We start from the raw sequence: 16,097 nt of genomic DNA, 5'->3' as shown, positions 1-16,097 counted from the left end.
TGGATACCTGATGCTGTAATCACACCCTCCGAAACTAAGGTATTCAGATAAGGCTTATCGCACTCTTGGCGCCTCAGGCATCAACATCCGTCACGTCTGCCTGCTGTGACGTGCGAGCTTCGCCTCGTAATTCCTATAAATACCGTTGGCCTCACAACCATCACCATTATCAAATCCACTCAACACATCGGCGGCGGTTGAGATTATAGCAGCAATCATGGCTACCAAGAAAGAAGAAACCTTCTATGAGCTCTACCGCCGTACTAGGTACATTTGACAAGTGATCTGCTGAAAATACCAGCCATGGGTATGCTATACATTGAGGAAGCCTGCTAACCTCACCATTTCCGAATACAGTCTGGGCATATGTCTCACAGATGCTCTGGACGATCTCATCACGAACGATCGTATCAACCCTCAACTCGCCATGAAGATTCTGGCGAATTTTGATCGTGTTGTGGCTGAGACTTTGCAAGAGAAAGTCAAAGCCAGACTTCAGTTCAAGGTCAGTTCATCCCATATACGCAAATCTGTTACGCGCTGCACCGGCCTCAATGTCCACGTTAACTCACCCACCCTTTCTCAAATCACAGGGAGCTCTCGACAACTACCGCTTTTGCGACGACGTATGGACCTTTGTGATCAAGAACATTAACTTTAAGCTGGATGGTGGCAATCAGACCATCCAAGCCGACAAAGTCAAGATTGTTAGCTGCAATGCCAAACGTCCTGGAACAGATGCTTAGGACACACCTGTTCCGCAAGTCAAATCGCCACGTAGACGAGAGTCGAGAGCGAAGAGGGGATCGCAGTCGAAGAGTAGCGCAAAGGTCAAGAAGGAGGAGCCTGAGTTCAAGACTGAACGTAGCCCTTATTCTGCAGCGCCGACGCTGTATGCCAATGCTCACTTGAAGCGTGAGGATTCGCCCGATGTCAAAGACGAGGATGACGGCTAGTGGCGAGTGAATGACCATGTCGCCCATGGCATACACAGAGATTGGAGGAGATCAAAAGGAACTGGCTGCTTTTCCAGACAGAGTGTCTGCAGTTTCTGTAACTGTTTGCTTGTCTTCTTTGCTCATTATTTTGCGATTCCCGCTGAGGGAGTCTAACGGCGTTCTGGATCATGCACTTTGAAGGTGCTCGGTAGGATGGCGTTACTTGGGCAGACGTTTCTTTTTTTTTTCTTCTCTCTTAGGGACTTGATGTTTGCACACTCACCTACTTACAGAATGAACAGGCTGGGTTGCCAGTTTTGGGCCAGTCATAACCCATAGAACAGCTTTGCAAGTACTCCCAATGTCTCGAATTCATTTTCCTATTGCCTGCTGAGTTACTGCGCAGTTGGGACGAACCAGTTTCGATGCATTTGCAACACTATGGGAGGCCTACCCACTCATTGTTTCAGCACAGGCCTTTGTATAGTGTTCATAGAGCCTTTATCACTGTTGATATTGTGAAAGCGATGTCCGTTGAATACCAATATTAGGTAGCTGGAGCGGTGACGTCTTTTCGTGCCGTGGAATGCCGGGAACCTTTGAAATGACACGCGCTTATCCTTGTCATTCAGCCCAGTGGGGATTCCGTACACTAGGCGGATCTTGCACGATTTCCAGGGCGAGCTTGCTCCGAAACATATACCGTGGAAGGCAGGTCATGCAAAACAACAAACCAACCAAGATATCTATCGTGGCTACCTACCTCCTACCCAAGTTTGTAGCGCGTTTTATTTTTCCTGCCTGTTTATAAGCTCTCAGGACGCTGTTACAGGGGCCTGACTTTTTTCTCCACTCAGCCTGTGGGTGACGCCTTGCTCAAACCTCAACCAAGCATAGCCGCATTCGCTGGGGCACGTTGGCAGAGTCTGACTGCTCATTGGGACCTTTGCCGCGTGCAACATAGCTAAGCCCCATGCTCCGTCGTCGCCAACAGGCTGTGACGACAGCCGCTGCAGATCCTCGCGACGCCCATAAAAGAGCGATGGAACCTGCTGCTACGGAACAAAGCGCGCTCCTCGCGGGCGACGGACCAGAGTCCAACGCATCCGGCGAGCAGCATCCGACCAACATGACCTGGAGCCACCGAAACAAATGGATTGTCTATGCCGTCGCGAGCGGCGCTTGCGCTGCGCTGAACGGAGTCATGGCCAAGTTGTAAGTACATGCTTTTGCCCTTGCTGAATGGATCTGTATACGTAGCGGGCTGTGGCAAGGGAGCAAGCACCGGTTGCTGTGGATCTCGCCGTATAAAATGCACTCGTTATGCCAGCTATCTATTATCACCAGCTTTAATCTATATGCAAATACCCACGCGGCATGCTTTACTCACATTGATGACCAGAACTACCACCGAACTCACTTCGAGCTTCTCACAAAGTATAGCACGAGTGCTTGGCATGTCCGCAATTGAAGGCACAGTTGAAGCTGTTGTACGAGCGGTAGGTTCTCAACTTTGTTCCAGAATGGGAACGATCGATGGGCGTGTCCGCTTACGCTGACCTCTTGTTCAGGGGTTCTTTGGTCTGAATCTGCTCTTTAACGGTGTTGTAAGTTACCTTGGTCTTTTCATATATCTGCTATAGGTTCGAGCTTCCTCTCGGACTTGATAGTGCTGGAACAAGAAGGTTCGCAGCTCATCCGGCAAACAGCGTGCCGACCTCCCCCTCTAGAGCTCTAGGGCATGCGAGATCACACTTGGCATCGACCAACAAGCTGCTGACATTTCTGTGTCATGACAGATGTGGACACTCTTCACCCAGGCACTTGCCAAAGGAAATTCAACGACCCAGGTGTCCATCATGAACACCTCCTCCAACTTTGTTTTGACTGCATTGCTGGGTTTGGTCATCTTTTCCGAATCGCTCCCGCCTCTCTGGTGGCTTGGCGCTTCAATGCTGGTTGCTGGCAATGTCATCATTGGACGCAAGGACGAGAGTTGCCCGACTGAAGCTGCGGCGTCAAGTGCCGGGTCTGGGTACGAAGCAGTCCCGCAGGCCGACGGGGTGCTTCCAGCGGAGGATAAAGACGACGAAGACATCCCAGAGCTTGGTAACCTTAGCCCGAGAGAAGAAGCTAGGTAGGACGCCTTGGACACGAGTTGTCTATTGGAAGGGGAAGAGGCTACAGTGTTAATCTCTTAGCCCAAAGCATTAATGCCATAAAAAAGCGACTGTTCAAAAGATGTAGACTAAGACTTCATATATTTATATATTGTGAAACCCAATCCGAACTCCGCCGCATCTTCCACTTGAAATTAATTGGATAGTCATCTTACCCTGCATCACCAACCGTCGCTCTCCTGGATTAAACCATGCCGAGTCATGCTTCTAGCTTTCCAAGGTACCCTGGACTTATTATAGCGCATGGCTTATCGTGCGCCTAGCGGTCTTATCGCCCACAATTTTCTCCACGCTACCTCCAGGGCTTGCGAGCGGGACAGGAGCTTTCATCCCGCCGCCATTCAAACCGCCCGGCGCATTACACCGCGACATGCTAAAGATACCAGGACATGACAACCCATGCGTCATCGGCGGCAACGGCAAAAAATACCTTTTCTGTAAAGATACCAAAGAGGCATCCTATCCAAGTCTTTCCATCCAGGTAAAGACCGGAAAAGTAAACCGCCCATCATGAGGCTCAATGCAGACCTCATTAACCACTCCCTCTCCTACCTTAACCCTCTGAAGGAGCGAGAGCTCGACCTTCGAGGTATGTGCGTCCCGAAAAGAGCAGATGCTACACTTTGACGAGTGCGAGGGCAGAATTGATATCTCGGCCTCTTTCTCTCTTTCCGCGCCGCTGCCGAACCTTTAGGACATCGAATACCAGCCATTGAGAACCTGGGTGTCGCCGGTCCGCAAGATGCCATCGACTTTACCGACAACGACATCCTGACCCTTGGCAACTTCCCACTGTCGCCCCGCATACGGACGCTGCTCCTCGCCAGGAACCGTATCGTCAGCATACAGCCCGCGCTGGCCAATGCGATACCGAACCTGACGAACCTGCAGCTGGCGTCGAACAACCTGAGCGAGCTGGCGGACCTGGATCCGCTCAAGGGTTTCAAGAAGCTGACGCACTTGGTGCTGATGGACAACCCTGTGGCGAAGAAGGAGGTTTGTTATCGCCTTGAGTTGTGCTCTGCTTTTTTCTGGGGATGTCTTCATGTGTTTTCTAACTGTTGCTGTCGCGATAGAACTATCGCTACTGGGTTCTTTGGAGGTGCCCAAGTGTCAGGTTTCTCGACTTCCAAAAAGTCAAGCAGGCGGAGCGGGAACACGCTACAGAAATCTTTGGCACCGAGGCGGAGCCTACAGAGCTTGCTCTTAAGGTAAGCAAAGATTTAGCTTCTGGGTCTTGCATGACCTTCATGGCCACAAGTCACGGTTTAACGAGTTTCGTTTCTCAAGATCATTGGGACCAAAGCCAGTTCCTTGGACAAGGCTGCAAAGTCGGCCAATGCGCCGTCAACAGCCGGCTCAAAGCTCTCCCGCATCAAGCTCACCGACGAAGAGCGCCAGAGGCTGCAGGAGCGCATCAAGAATGCAAAGAGTTTGGACGAGATCTTGAGGTTGGAGAAGGAGCTGAACGAAGGGAGGTTACCGGCTGGCATCCATGCGAGCGACATGATGGAGGAATAAACTTTGGCTATGGAATTAACCCGATTTATATTTGCGAAGAAACGTGCATATTACCCAAGGGTTGGCGTATCGACAAGGAGTTACTGGCCCATCTTGCCAATGCTATGTTTGTCTTTCACATTCGGTTTCCAAAAGTTTTGCTGTGGGGTTTGACTAGAAGGTCTTATACCAAGACAAGTATTCAAGTACATCATCTTGTTGACTGCATTACAGTAGAGCATTGGCTGGAGGTCCGTCTCTGCGCAACTCCGCCATCATTGTGCTTGTGAACATTACGAGTGGCCCGTTCCGGAAGTCATCTCCGGACTTGCCACTATCCAGTCATGTCGACGTCCTGGTCTTGATCCTTACCGCCAGCCTGCCTCATCTCCAGCTCCAACTGCCTGCTTGGGTCATCTTCGGATAGGATGCTGTGCCTTCCGTGACTGAACCCGTTACTGATGACTGATTCATCCCCGTTCAGTAGCGATTTTTGCCGCTTGCCATTGGGCATCAGCGCAGGCGGCTCAGCATCAGCGGCTGGCTTCTCGCCTCTGAGACGCGCCTGCGTGTTAGATGCGCGCTCCTTAATGTCCTTGAACGCGATCGTCTTGGGCACAACGTCTGTCAAGAACTCGAGGCTTTCTTGATGCGCCACTGCGTTGGCTGGTGTTGGTGTTTGACGTTTTAGCAGACTGTCAAAAGACGCAGGGGGTTCCAAATCCTTCCGACTTACCAAAATCCTTGTACTGGATATTCCGCCTGGGCTTGCGGTCCATCTTGGCCATGTTGTGAGCCTCAGTGGCGATATGCTGGACGAATAATTCCTACATAAGTCGTTTAGCAAGCGTAGCCCTGTAATACCTATCGGGGTAGGGCAGGACAAACCGCAGCAAGTGTGATGATGAAAGCTGCATTATTCGAGCACATCTGTACGTCCTGGTCCTGCGCTATGATCTTCTTCACCCTCGTCACTGGATAATCACGTGGTCAGTAAAGAAAATGGGTTGCGATGCCTCAGAAGTTTCTGAGGTGAGTCTTGGTACAAGCTTACAGGGCAGCTGAGTTTGGCCGGTCGGGTCCCGCCGAGGGGGTATCGCCGTTGTGTTATAAGGCATTTCCAAAGAGTTTGATCACTCTTGTTCGTAAATCAGGCTTACGACTAGGACAAGGACTGGTGCCGTGTCAAACAGGACAACTAGTTTGAATATGGGCAACACTTATCAAGGCAAGATTGGTAGTGATTGAGAAATCCGGTTCAGATATTGAGACGATTGATGCTCTTGGTAATGGTTTAGCTTCGGCTTGGGTTCTATTATTTGTCAAAACGAGGGAGGAGTCTCTCGAGTGGTCAAGTGGGGATGGATAGAGGTCGATGTGGACGTCAGTAATTACAGTACCCGCAGCCCAGAAACAACGCGCTCGACGCGACTATTGGTAACCCATCAGCCCCACCAGTCAACTTGCATATGTCCTCAGGTAAAAACGGTATTCCCCAACCTCCCTGATCAAACACCACATATCCGCGAGGGTGGCATCGAGTCCAGATAAGCTTGATCTGTGGATCGAACCAATGCAATCCCGGATGCTACAATAGTTATCATTTCCGGTGCTTTTATTTGAAACCCAACTGCAGTATTATTTGGAGCTTCGAATTAGACCTGATCCTTTTAAGGCGCTGTATCGTTGACCGGGAGGAGCTAGCCGGTGACAACCCTAACCCCATTATCGCTTTCAACGACACGTAGAGCGAGTGTGACACCCGGTTGGCTCGCAACATTCCGGGGTTGCATCAGCGGTCTCAATCGAGTCGCATCTTCCATCCATTCTGATCAACATCAATACCTACCCTCCAGCGGCAAGGAATACCGGCCTGTGCTTCTGAGTGCGCTTATGCGATAACATCGCCCATTCTTTCGCGATTCACCTCGATTAAAAGGCCGAGGGCAGGCTTGCGGCTGCCATGCCCACGATATCGCAGCAAACATGACCTCGAGAACGTCCTCTTACTCGTCCCAAGTGCCTCGCCAACCTTCGCGCCGTCCTACCCTAAACGCCACATTATCGACGTCTTTGTCAAGCGCAGATCAAGTCGAAGATGCAGATGTACAAGGCGCTGCTGTTGAGAGCCAAATTGAGCAGGAGATCGCCGAGATCAAGAGATATGAGGTGCGGCTTATCCAACCTGCGACCCCTGTCCCCCAATGTCCCGAGTTCGGCCAACTGACTTTTCTACCCCAGGACTTCACAACAATAGGTACCTTACTGGCCAGTATGAATTGCCGTATCGATTAATGTCACTGACCACTGCGTGACTGCTAGATTGGGTCCAGGATGCCGCTCAGGAGCGGTTACGGCGAAAGGCACGACGGAAGCGTCGGCAATCCAGTGTCTATGACAACAGCTACGTGGGTTGGAGGAGTTGGGCGGCTGAATCGTATGAGGCTGCCCAGGGCTGGATTGTTGTGACAATTATTGGCATTGCTATTGGGTTGAATGCCGCTTTCCTCAACATCGTCTCCGAATGGCTGTCCGACATAAAGCTGGGTCATTGCAAGACTGCATTCTACTTGAATGAGAACTTTTGCTGTTGGGGAGAGGACAACGGTAGGTTCTGCTGGATCTAGTCGCACAGGCTTCTATCACGAGTGACGGTGCTGATTCTTAGCTACGCAGGATGCAATGATTGGCAACCGTGGACAAACTTCGGTCCCATCAACTACATCATTTATATTATATTTGCGGTATGTGCCGCTTCTACCGTTCTGTTACGGGGCAGCAGCATGTCATGCTACCTGAAGCCGGCAAGCAGCTGCTTGCGCTGTCATGTACTAATCACGAGTTTGTCCTACGCGCTAGACCATTTTTGCTTGCACAGCAGCGACGCTGGTCAAATCCTACGCGCCGTATGCCGCCGGTTCTGGAATCTCAGAAATCAAATGCATCATTGCTGGCTTTGTCATGAAGGGATTCCTAGGCTCATGGACACTTCTGATCAAGTCTGTCGGCTTGCCCCTGACTATCGGGTCTGGGCTTTCGGTCGGTAAGGAAGGACCCAGCGTGCACTATGCTGTGTGTACAGGCAACGTTATATCGCGGCTTTTCGCCAAATATAGGAGCAACGCATCCAAGACGCGGGAGATCCTCAGCGCTTGTGCAGCAGCCGGAGTGGCTGTTGCTTTTGGAAGTCCTATCGGCGGGGTGCTCTTCTCCCTAGAGGAGATGTCGAGCTATTTCCCTTTGAAGACGTTGTGGCGCAGCTATTTCTGTGCCCTCGTAGCCACTTCAGTGTTGGCTGCCATGAACCCGTTCCGCACTGGGCAGTTGGTCATGTTCCAGGTCCATTACGATCGTACATGGCACTTCTTTGAGATTGCCTTCTTTGCCATCCTTGGTATCTTTGGTGGCTTGTATGGCGCCTTTGTCATCAAGTGGAACCTCAAGGTGGCTGCGTTTCGCAAGAAGTATCTCAAGGAGTATCCAATCGTCGAGGCATCCTTGTTGGCGTTCATCACGGCCATACTGTGTTTCCCAAATGTCTTTCTTCGGATAGAGATGACGGAGAGCATGGAAATCTTGTTTCTCGAGTGTGAAGGCGGCGAGGACTACCATGGCCTTTGCGAGGCAAAGAACAGAGCTTGGAATATTATGTCACTGTTGATCGCCTTGATATTACGCACCGGTCTGGTCATCATTTCATATGGCTGCAAGGTGCCCGCTGGTATCTTCGTGCCATCCATGGCCATTGGTGCGTTGTTTGGCCGCACCATTGGTATCGTGGTGCAGGCACTTCAGGAATCCTTTCCGAGCAGTTCGTTCTTCTCGAGCTGTGCACCCGACGTACCATGCATCACCCCGGGAACATACGCATTTCTCGGCGCCGCCGCTGCGCTCAGTGGTATCATGCACATAACTGTTTCGGTCGTGGTAATCATGTTTGAGCTAACGGGAGCTCTGGATTACATATTGCCTACAATGATTGTTGTGGGGATCACCAAGATGGTGAGCGACCGACTTGGCCATGGAGGCATTGCCGACCGTATGATCTGGTTCAACGGCTTCCCTTACTTGGACAACAAGGAGGAGCACAACCTTGGCCTGCCTGTATCGGCTGCCATGACCTCTGACCTGGATACCATACCCATCGCGGGCATGACCATGGAGTCGGTCGAGCGATTACTAGCCAAGGATAACTATCAGGGCTTCCCAATTGTTGAGGAGAACAACAACGCAGCGGAGAGCAGTAACAACGCTCGCCGCGGTCGCAACCTAGTGGGATTCATTGGGAGGACGGAGTTGCGTTACGCCGTCGACCGAGCGCGGCGCGAGCGACAAATAAGCCCTTCTGCAAAATGCAACTTTATGCCAACCGACGTCAACGCAGTGACGCCAATTACGCCTGCAGGGAATTCTAGGAGGGCCAGTTTTCTGGGTGACGCCTATACTGTCGACTTTAGCAGATTCGTGGACTCAACACCAGTCACGGTGCATCCACGCTTGCCTCTCGAGACGGTCATGGAGTTGTTCCGCAAGATCGGACCACGGGTGATTCTGATTGAGCACCGCGGCAGACTCCTCGGCCTTGTGACCGTCAAGGACTGTCTCAAGTATCAGTTCAAGGCTGAGGCGGCAGAGAATGGGTCGTCATCTCGTGCCGATGATGATGATGAAGTCCAGGAGAAAATCTGGGCCTTCCTACAGCGCGCTGCGTGGTGGTTGGGAGACAAGGTATCGCTTGCTTCCGGAGGGCGCATAAGCTTGAACGGTAGTTTTGATGAAACAAGCCGGGTGAGCAGGACTGGCCACCGCGCTGGAAATAGCGGAAATTCCAGGGGCTCTACTGGCCAGATTCTTGAGGGGACTGAGGATGAGATGGGAGACGAGGCGGGAGGTGTTGAGATGGAATATAGGTAGATGATTGGACGAAACTTGCATGCATCTGCCTAAAATACCAAATCAAGCTTACAGGCCTCAGGCAACACACATTTACATGCACGGGCGCCATGGCAGGTTCAGGCATAAGCAGATATTAGTTTTTCGGACCGGTCAGGTCATGAGGTTACAATGAATGCAGCGGTTGTTTTTCATAACCTTCAATTGTGTAGTATGTGCTACAAGCTTCCGCTGGTAGGAATTACTAACGGCTTCCGGTATCATGGCTCAAGTGATGATTTTGGATAGTGCAATGACAACAAGTAGATCACAAAAGAATTAACAAGAGACTGGTGGCTAGTTATGAGCTATTTCTGAGTCCACGACACAGCGGAAACGAAGCAGGCCAGAGCTGAGAGGGATACAACAAGACACATCTGTTCCTTCCCTGTTTCAGCCAGGCGTCTGGACTTCTATTACAAAAAAAGTAGTAGGGAGAAGTCGAGCGTCCACTACCTGAGTTTCCCCGACGCTCGCCCTGTGAAGCAACGCTATGCTTTTTTTATGCAACAAAGGAAAAAAGTAAAAAGGAAAAAAGGTACAAAAGGAAAAACAAAAAAGCCCAGAAATAGGTTTACCACTTGCAGAGTTACCTCAGCTCAGCCAAGTGCAAGGTGAACGTCAAGGATTCCTAGTGCTCTTTAGCCGGACGTGCTGAGATGCGTCATTCTACTCATCCCGTGGTACCTTCGACAGCAAGTGCTCCGGAACGGCGCCATCAGTGTCGCCTGTGTTGAGTGCGCTGGGGACTTGGACGTCTCCATCACTGATGCGCTTCTCCAGCTCATGCTGAGCACGTTTCTCCCACTAAAAATACCGCAAAGTGTCAGTTTTTCTTGTTCGATTGCCCAATCACTCCACAGTTACCCCCAACGTCACCAATCCCATCGCGATCCGGACATGGCATTGAAGGATTCACCGGGTGCGGGTGCGGGTATTCACGTTGCCACCATGAACATACCTCAATCTCACGCGAGCGGACAGACGGCCCGTCCGAAGCTGAGGTAAATGGTGCATCCGACCCAGATGCCACTCCCTCGAGCTCCTGGATGTTGTCGGCGAATGTAGACCGTGCACGAGAGGCCCGTCCCGATGAAATGCCCGGTGGCGGCTGTAACATCCCAGGAAGCATGCTTTCGCGACGGTTCTGCTCCCTGTAGACCGGAAGCATACTGGCGCGACGCGAGGCGATGTAGTCACCTGGCGCCTTGCTGCCGTCTCCTACCCAGAAGCGGCGATCAACACGGGCCGCGGCATAGATGATGACGACGATAACTTCGATGCCAAAGTTGAATATATAGAAGCACGGTTTGGTGAGAAACCATGCCGACTCCCTTAATGGGCGTGGGTCGTAGGCTACGCCCGTGCGGAAGCCAGCGCCGACCGTCAACAACAACGAGGTGGTCATCACGAGGAAGACCTGTGCTCGAAGGCTGCCGTAGCCGAATTTCTCAGGACCCGACTGCCGGTACGGCCACATGATGGCCAGGACCACGATGGGGAAAGGCAAGAATGCCAGGAGGGCCAGCAGTGTCGCGCCTACCAGTTGCACGTCGCGGTCTTTGGCTCGAACTTCGGGATCGAGGGTGAAGAATGAATGAACTGTCGCCGTGATGAGCATTATAAGCAGCGCAATTACCAGAGCAAAAGTGGCGATGAAGGCTCCGTTAGTAATCTTATGCCAGCCGAACTGCGGATGATACGATCGGACGATTCGCTGGGTGAAGATGAGGTTCACCAAGAACAAGAGGACGACGCCGGCTGCCACAAGTACGTTGGATGCCACGGCAACGCTCAAGTTGTCGGGATGTGCGGCCCAAACAATGCGAGTGATGAGGGCGAAAACCCTGGCGAGACAGAATACGAAGAGAAGGGCTGAAAAGACGAATTTGTGGTCGCGTTTGATATTTGCGCGGAAAACACCCATATGAACAGCTCCTGCGGCAATGAATATTGCCATGAAGACTGTTGAGATAGGCACATCCAGAGGAACTGTAGGGTTACCGCCCAGGATAGCGTATGATGGCAGGTACGGCGGTGATGAAGGTTGCTGTGTCACGAATCTAGGTTAGTATCCTGAACTCCCCCGTATGTCCACGAACTTGGTAACTGCTGTCGGTTTCTTGATCCAAGAAACTGATATTTCTGTTCGCTACTCGCAGACAGTCCTTCGGTGGCATGAGATGGGCATACCTGTGGACCGCCGGGTCCAGGGCCTCCTGGGCCACCAGGGCCTCCTGACGGTGGTGAGTCTGACATTTTGTCGATATCTTTCGCGACGTAGACCTCACTGATATCGCAGTGGTAGAGGCGATTAATGAAACAAAGAAAAGAGTGAAAGTGGGAGGGAAGGAAAATGAAACCCTAATAGCAGAAAACGCACTCGCGTCCACCCTCTTAGCCGTTGCCGTATTCTGGTACGAGGGCACAGCACAACCGAAAATAAAGAGAGGCTGGCCACGAAAGTAGCCGTGACTTTAGCGAACGAGCCCGAGGGAATCTGACAGCATAAGACAGCGGCGGTCCGAGGTATTAAACTGCAAAGTCAAGGAGCGCAGGGAAGGACGTAAAATAAAGGACGACAGTCGAGCACAGATGGTGGACATAATCAGTCGGATGAGACATAAGATTCGAGAACGATCGTCGGAACCCCATACTCTAAGCGCTTTTGCTACCAGGGACGGCAGAGAAGCAAAGGTATGTACACAATAGCGGCGAGTTAAAGAGGGCCGAGATCTCACCTGCCGTTGAGGACGGTTTTTTTTGGTAATATCAAATGCGCTCCCCGCGGCTCGTCAACATGTTGAGCCGTTCCAGTGAATTGCCGTCATTTCACTTGTTGATGGTCTCGAACGCATTCGGACGTTGCCAGCTGAAGTTTGATGCCAGGCTGGATTCTATTTTTTCTCACGTTCTTCTTTCTTCTTTGACCACAACATGTCTGTGTGGCTGCTTTCTGCGCCTGATGGCCTGGACACGGTGAACAGCGCAGGCTTTTGACGAATGCGCCACACAAACTTTGGTCCGACATGACATGCAAGGCACTGAGTACCCGTCGCCCGTCCCGATGTTGGGCTTATCCGTATAACTGGGTTGCGTTACGCACGGACAGAGACTTCGCGTACCCATATCTGTATGGACATACATGTGTGTGCGCTAGCGTCTGATAACCGGACGTCCGGAGCAAGCATCGGAGAGATCGCACTTAGAAACGCCGATAGGTGGGCAACGGCATGTGTAGGTTTTGCTGGTCCTACTAGTTCTGCATAGACGCAGAGGTTACCAAATTAATTTCTCCTTTTCTCCACGGATGTGTTTTTCGATGACGACATGAGGAGGTATGGATTAGAAACAAACAAAACCGATACTTGTTTGCCTGGTCAGAAACCGTGCAGCTTGAGACAACCCACAGTTCGAGCTGCTCGAGCTTGTATATGCAGGGAATTATTGCCTTCATGCTTTGAAGCCATGTTAGTTAATCAAACGACGAACCCGCGAATGAGAATGGATGATTGTGGTTGGGATGACAAGGTGATGTGATGATTATGATGGTTACCATACCAACCACGGGTTGGTCGGTCGTATGTCGAAGCTTGCCTGCCGGGGAACTTACTTTTGGCTAGAAGGAATTGTCCAAGCTTGCCACGGTACCGACCGCTTCAGGTACGAGGTACGAAGGAATACGGGCAAACGGGCCATGAAAGGTACTGTACGGAGAATTTGCCTTCATGTCGTCCGTCTTCACGGTGCCAACACCCGATGTCATGATGCCAACATCGCAACAAGGTAGCCCGAGTCGCCGTGAATACTCCGGTTGATGTCTTGAACCAATTTTAGTAACAGCCGAAAGGCAGGCGGCAAATCGGCGAGATCTGCAGGTACCTCTGTTCACTTGCGGTGTATGTAGGATCTTTGGCCAGATTCCTGTGGAAATTGCAAAGACACCATGCAAAGTGCTCTCCGAAGTGTTATTGCTTTTCTGCCATCAGCAGGGAGTGTGCGGCTGAGTCAAATCGCTTGTCGATCGGCGGCACTCAGTCCCGGATGTAAGGGGAGTGGGCAAAGTAGGGAAGCAAGCTTGGCAAGGTATTCGTGAAATGACTACCAAGGGAAATGCCGTGTTTGGCGAGGCGGTGTACTGTACCAATAAGTTTTTTTTTTTTTTTTTTTTTTTTTTTTTTTTTTTTTTTTTGCGTTCAATCTCGCAAGGCACATCTTGAGAGAGCGTACATAATAGATGTGATTTACACCATAGTCAGTCAACGAGGGCAAACGGGAACAAATCCCAGGGGATATGTACCTGCTGCACAATGCTGCGAGTGTCCGATTCAAGGGCGGAGACCCCAAGTAAGGCAACCCGGTTATTGGAATAGGCTGGTAGATAGGTTGGTACCTAGGTAAGGTTGTTGATTGAACAGCGCAGAACTCATGTTTTAATGTTTCGCATGGCGGGGAATCGTAGCGACTCGCCGGATCGGTTCGACTTTGTAGACGGGCGTGGCCTGTATCAACGCATAAGGGGCCTTGGGTCAGGTAGGTAAGATGGCTTCAAGCAGACTCGCTGGTGGCATGCCCAAGAAACAAACACCAAACAAATAGAGACATAACTTATCATGCAATCGATGGCCGGAAATTGAACGTTGGAGCAGCATCAAAGTAGAAAACTTTCTTGCTCTATACCTACAGAGTACGTCAATTTTACGACGCAGCTTCAGAGCCAGAAGCTTGAAGCCTTTTGTGTACATCCTTGTCCAAAGAAATGCAAAGCACCAAGGACCAAAAGTAAGGAACAGCCCGCCTTGAGCAAGTGGCCTGATTTTCCGGACGGGAAAATCCCGACTCCGTACATTTTGTGCAGACTCACAGCATCTGGGGACTCCGTAGATGCTCCGCAGGGACGGACAGGAGTACTTTAGACAGATAAGGTGCCTAGGTAAACTTGGTAAGGTATGTGCTTGAGATATTCGGACAGGCCGATTTTACTTCCGATTGGAAGTGAGCACGGAAGCCGCCGACAACCAGAATCGACCCAGGAGGACGCAGTCGTGGTTTTTTATTTTTATTTTTTCGTTTTATTTTTGAATTGAGTTTTCCGGCGGTCTGACCACGTGCACATCCGAGCGCTTTAACTGTCATCCTTTGTTTGCAGGTTGTACTCCGTAGTGCAGGTAACGCAGCGAAGACCGAATGACCACCTGCCTTACCTTGCTGACATACATACATAAACGACATGTAGAAATGGTCCAAGAAAAACACTGTGCGATTCGCTTGGCCCCTAACCTCCCCTATCGGGCCCTATGGTGGCACCGAATCTGCAAGTAAATGTTTTCTACTCTCTACTCCCCACCTGCAGTGTGATACGGCTCGGCAGGAACCCGCAAGGTCTTGGTTAACTTTCCGCACTGCAGTTATTGGTTAGGTCATATGCCGTCAACCAGTTCACGACGATTGTGGTTCGGTACCTTGCCTACTTAGGTAAAGTAATTGATTTGGTTACCTAGGTACCTATGTACCTCAGTGTTTTAATGCACGTTTTGGTGCATGTTTAGTGCAAACTTTTCGGACATGCGTTGAATATTTTATATCATTTCGAAATACCTATATAATAATATAACGTTGCGTACCCCCTGTTCGGCACCCTGAAAATCTAACAACGAAATGCCTACTTTTATAAACTGATTTAAATATAAAATTATCAACGGACAAAAATACAATCGTTTTCACGCTTCTCCGGTTCATTAACCTCTTCTTCATCAGCTAAAGGTTCCAAATTTTCTATATCCTTTTCCTGCAATCCAATAATGTTCTGTTTGTTAACCAAAAGCTCGTTTGGATCCGGAACCACCCTCCTCCTTTTAACCGGCCGTATTGCCTCCAGTTGTGCTTCCAATAAGCTGATTTTTTGCTGGGCGCTAGCCAAAAGGGTATCTTTGGCTTCGAAGCTTTTTTGGACTTTTGCAAATAAAAGACGTGAAGTAGCGTTGGTTTTGTTGGATTGGGAAAGTTTTTGCAGTTGAAGTCGGATATCTCGGGTCGTTTTAGGGGTTTTCCAAATAAGTAAAGACGGGTCGTTAATTTTTTGGGCTGGGCTTTCCGGTGTTTTATCCCTTTGCAAACCGTTGTTTTTATCTTTTATAACGTTGGCGTTGCTATTTTCTAACAAAAAAGGGCTTAAAAGTGGTTTAATGTCACAGACCTGAAGGACAGCCACTGGGCTGTCGCTTAGTCATGACCCCTGTCACGTGAAGGCGCGAGGGCCGAGCGCCTCGCGCGCGTATATTTACGCGAAATCTCTGCAGTCTCCGATATGTAGCTCCTCGAGCTACGTCTTCGTCAACAACCACCTGCTACCCTGTACCTGGAAGACTAGATAGCCAATATACTCTGTCCTGTTACCTGATCGCCCGCACCTACCTGTCCGCCCTGCCTGCCCGTGACATTACGTAGCTCCTTCATTAGGTGCCCGCGATGCCTGCGTCACTGCAACCCCCGATCTTAACCGATTCGACCGAGGAACTGATCGAACACCTACAAGGACACCCTGAAC

At 50.6% G+C, this 16,097-nt stretch overlaps 6 protein-coding genes across 6 annotated transcripts; 4 read left to right on the top strand and 2 right to left on the bottom strand.

Moving 5' to 3' along the window:
- Positions 1-111: 111 nt before the first annotated feature.
- On the top strand, positions 112-1,497 carry MGG_06107 (transcription initiation factor IIA gamma chain). The gene is made up of 3 exons (XM_003711925.1): positions 112-267; positions 358-505; positions 594-1,497. The coding sequence occupies exons 1-3, from the start codon at positions 218-220 to the stop codon at positions 744-746; spliced, it is 351 nt and encodes a 116-aa protein (XP_003711973.1). The 5' UTR covers positions 112-217; the 3' UTR covers positions 747-1,497.
- A 96-nt stretch (positions 1,498-1,593) lies between these two features.
- Positions 1,594-3,246, top strand: MGG_13208 (uncharacterized protein). The gene is made up of 4 exons (XM_003711924.1): positions 1,594-2,153; positions 2,341-2,437; positions 2,510-2,545; positions 2,738-3,246. The coding sequence occupies exons 1-4, from the start codon at positions 1,912-1,914 to the stop codon at positions 3,077-3,079; spliced, it is 717 nt and encodes a 238-aa protein (XP_003711972.1). The 5' UTR covers positions 1,594-1,911; the 3' UTR covers positions 3,080-3,246.
- Positions 3,247-3,425: 179 nt separating this feature from the next.
- MGG_13209 (U2 small nuclear ribonucleoprotein A) lies at positions 3,426-4,868 on the top strand. The gene is made up of 4 exons (XM_003711923.1): positions 3,426-3,707; positions 3,813-4,114; positions 4,195-4,329; positions 4,409-4,868. Exons 1-4 carry the CDS (start codon positions 3,629-3,631, stop codon positions 4,637-4,639), a joined length of 747 nt encoding a protein of 248 aa, XP_003711971.1. The 5' UTR covers positions 3,426-3,628; the 3' UTR covers positions 4,640-4,868.
- MGG_06105 (uncharacterized protein) lies at positions 4,629-6,006 on the bottom strand. Its single transcript, XM_003711922.1, has 4 exons — positions 5,673-6,006; positions 5,507-5,592; positions 5,355-5,445; positions 4,629-5,284 (listed from the first exon to the last, which is right to left on the bottom strand). The coding sequence occupies exons 1-4, from the start codon at positions 5,734-5,736 to the stop codon at positions 4,953-4,955; spliced, it is 573 nt and encodes a 190-aa protein (XP_003711970.1). The 5' UTR covers positions 5,737-6,006; the 3' UTR covers positions 4,629-4,952.
- A 143-nt stretch (positions 6,007-6,149) lies between these two features.
- MGG_06104 (chloride channel protein 3) lies at positions 6,150-9,858 on the top strand. The gene is made up of 5 exons (XM_003711921.1): positions 6,150-6,787; positions 6,860-6,875; positions 6,941-7,225; positions 7,295-7,362; positions 7,478-9,858. Exons 1-5 carry the CDS (start codon positions 6,605-6,607, stop codon positions 9,530-9,532), a joined length of 2,607 nt encoding a protein of 868 aa, XP_003711969.1. The 5' UTR covers positions 6,150-6,604; the 3' UTR covers positions 9,533-9,858.
- On the bottom strand, positions 9,731-14,309 carry MGG_06103 (uncharacterized protein). Its single transcript, XM_003711920.1, has 6 exons — positions 13,851-14,309; positions 13,433-13,765; positions 13,164-13,371; positions 11,744-13,001; positions 10,512-11,600; positions 9,731-10,357 (listed from the first exon to the last, which is right to left on the bottom strand). The coding sequence occupies exons 4-6, from the start codon at positions 11,807-11,809 to the stop codon at positions 10,220-10,222; spliced, it is 1,293 nt and encodes a 430-aa protein (XP_003711968.1). The 5' UTR covers positions 11,810-13,001; positions 13,164-13,371; positions 13,433-13,765; positions 13,851-14,309; the 3' UTR covers positions 9,731-10,219.
- Positions 14,310-16,097: the final 1,788 nt, after the last annotated feature.

Source organism: Pyricularia oryzae, chromosome 3, assembly GCF_000002495.2.
Source record: "Pyricularia oryzae 70-15 chromosome 3, whole genome shotgun sequence".
Classification (NCBI taxonomy): Eukaryota; Fungi; Ascomycota; class Sordariomycetes; order Magnaporthales; family Pyriculariaceae; genus Pyricularia; species Pyricularia oryzae.
This window is presented reverse-complemented; position numbering and strand designations above follow the sequence as displayed.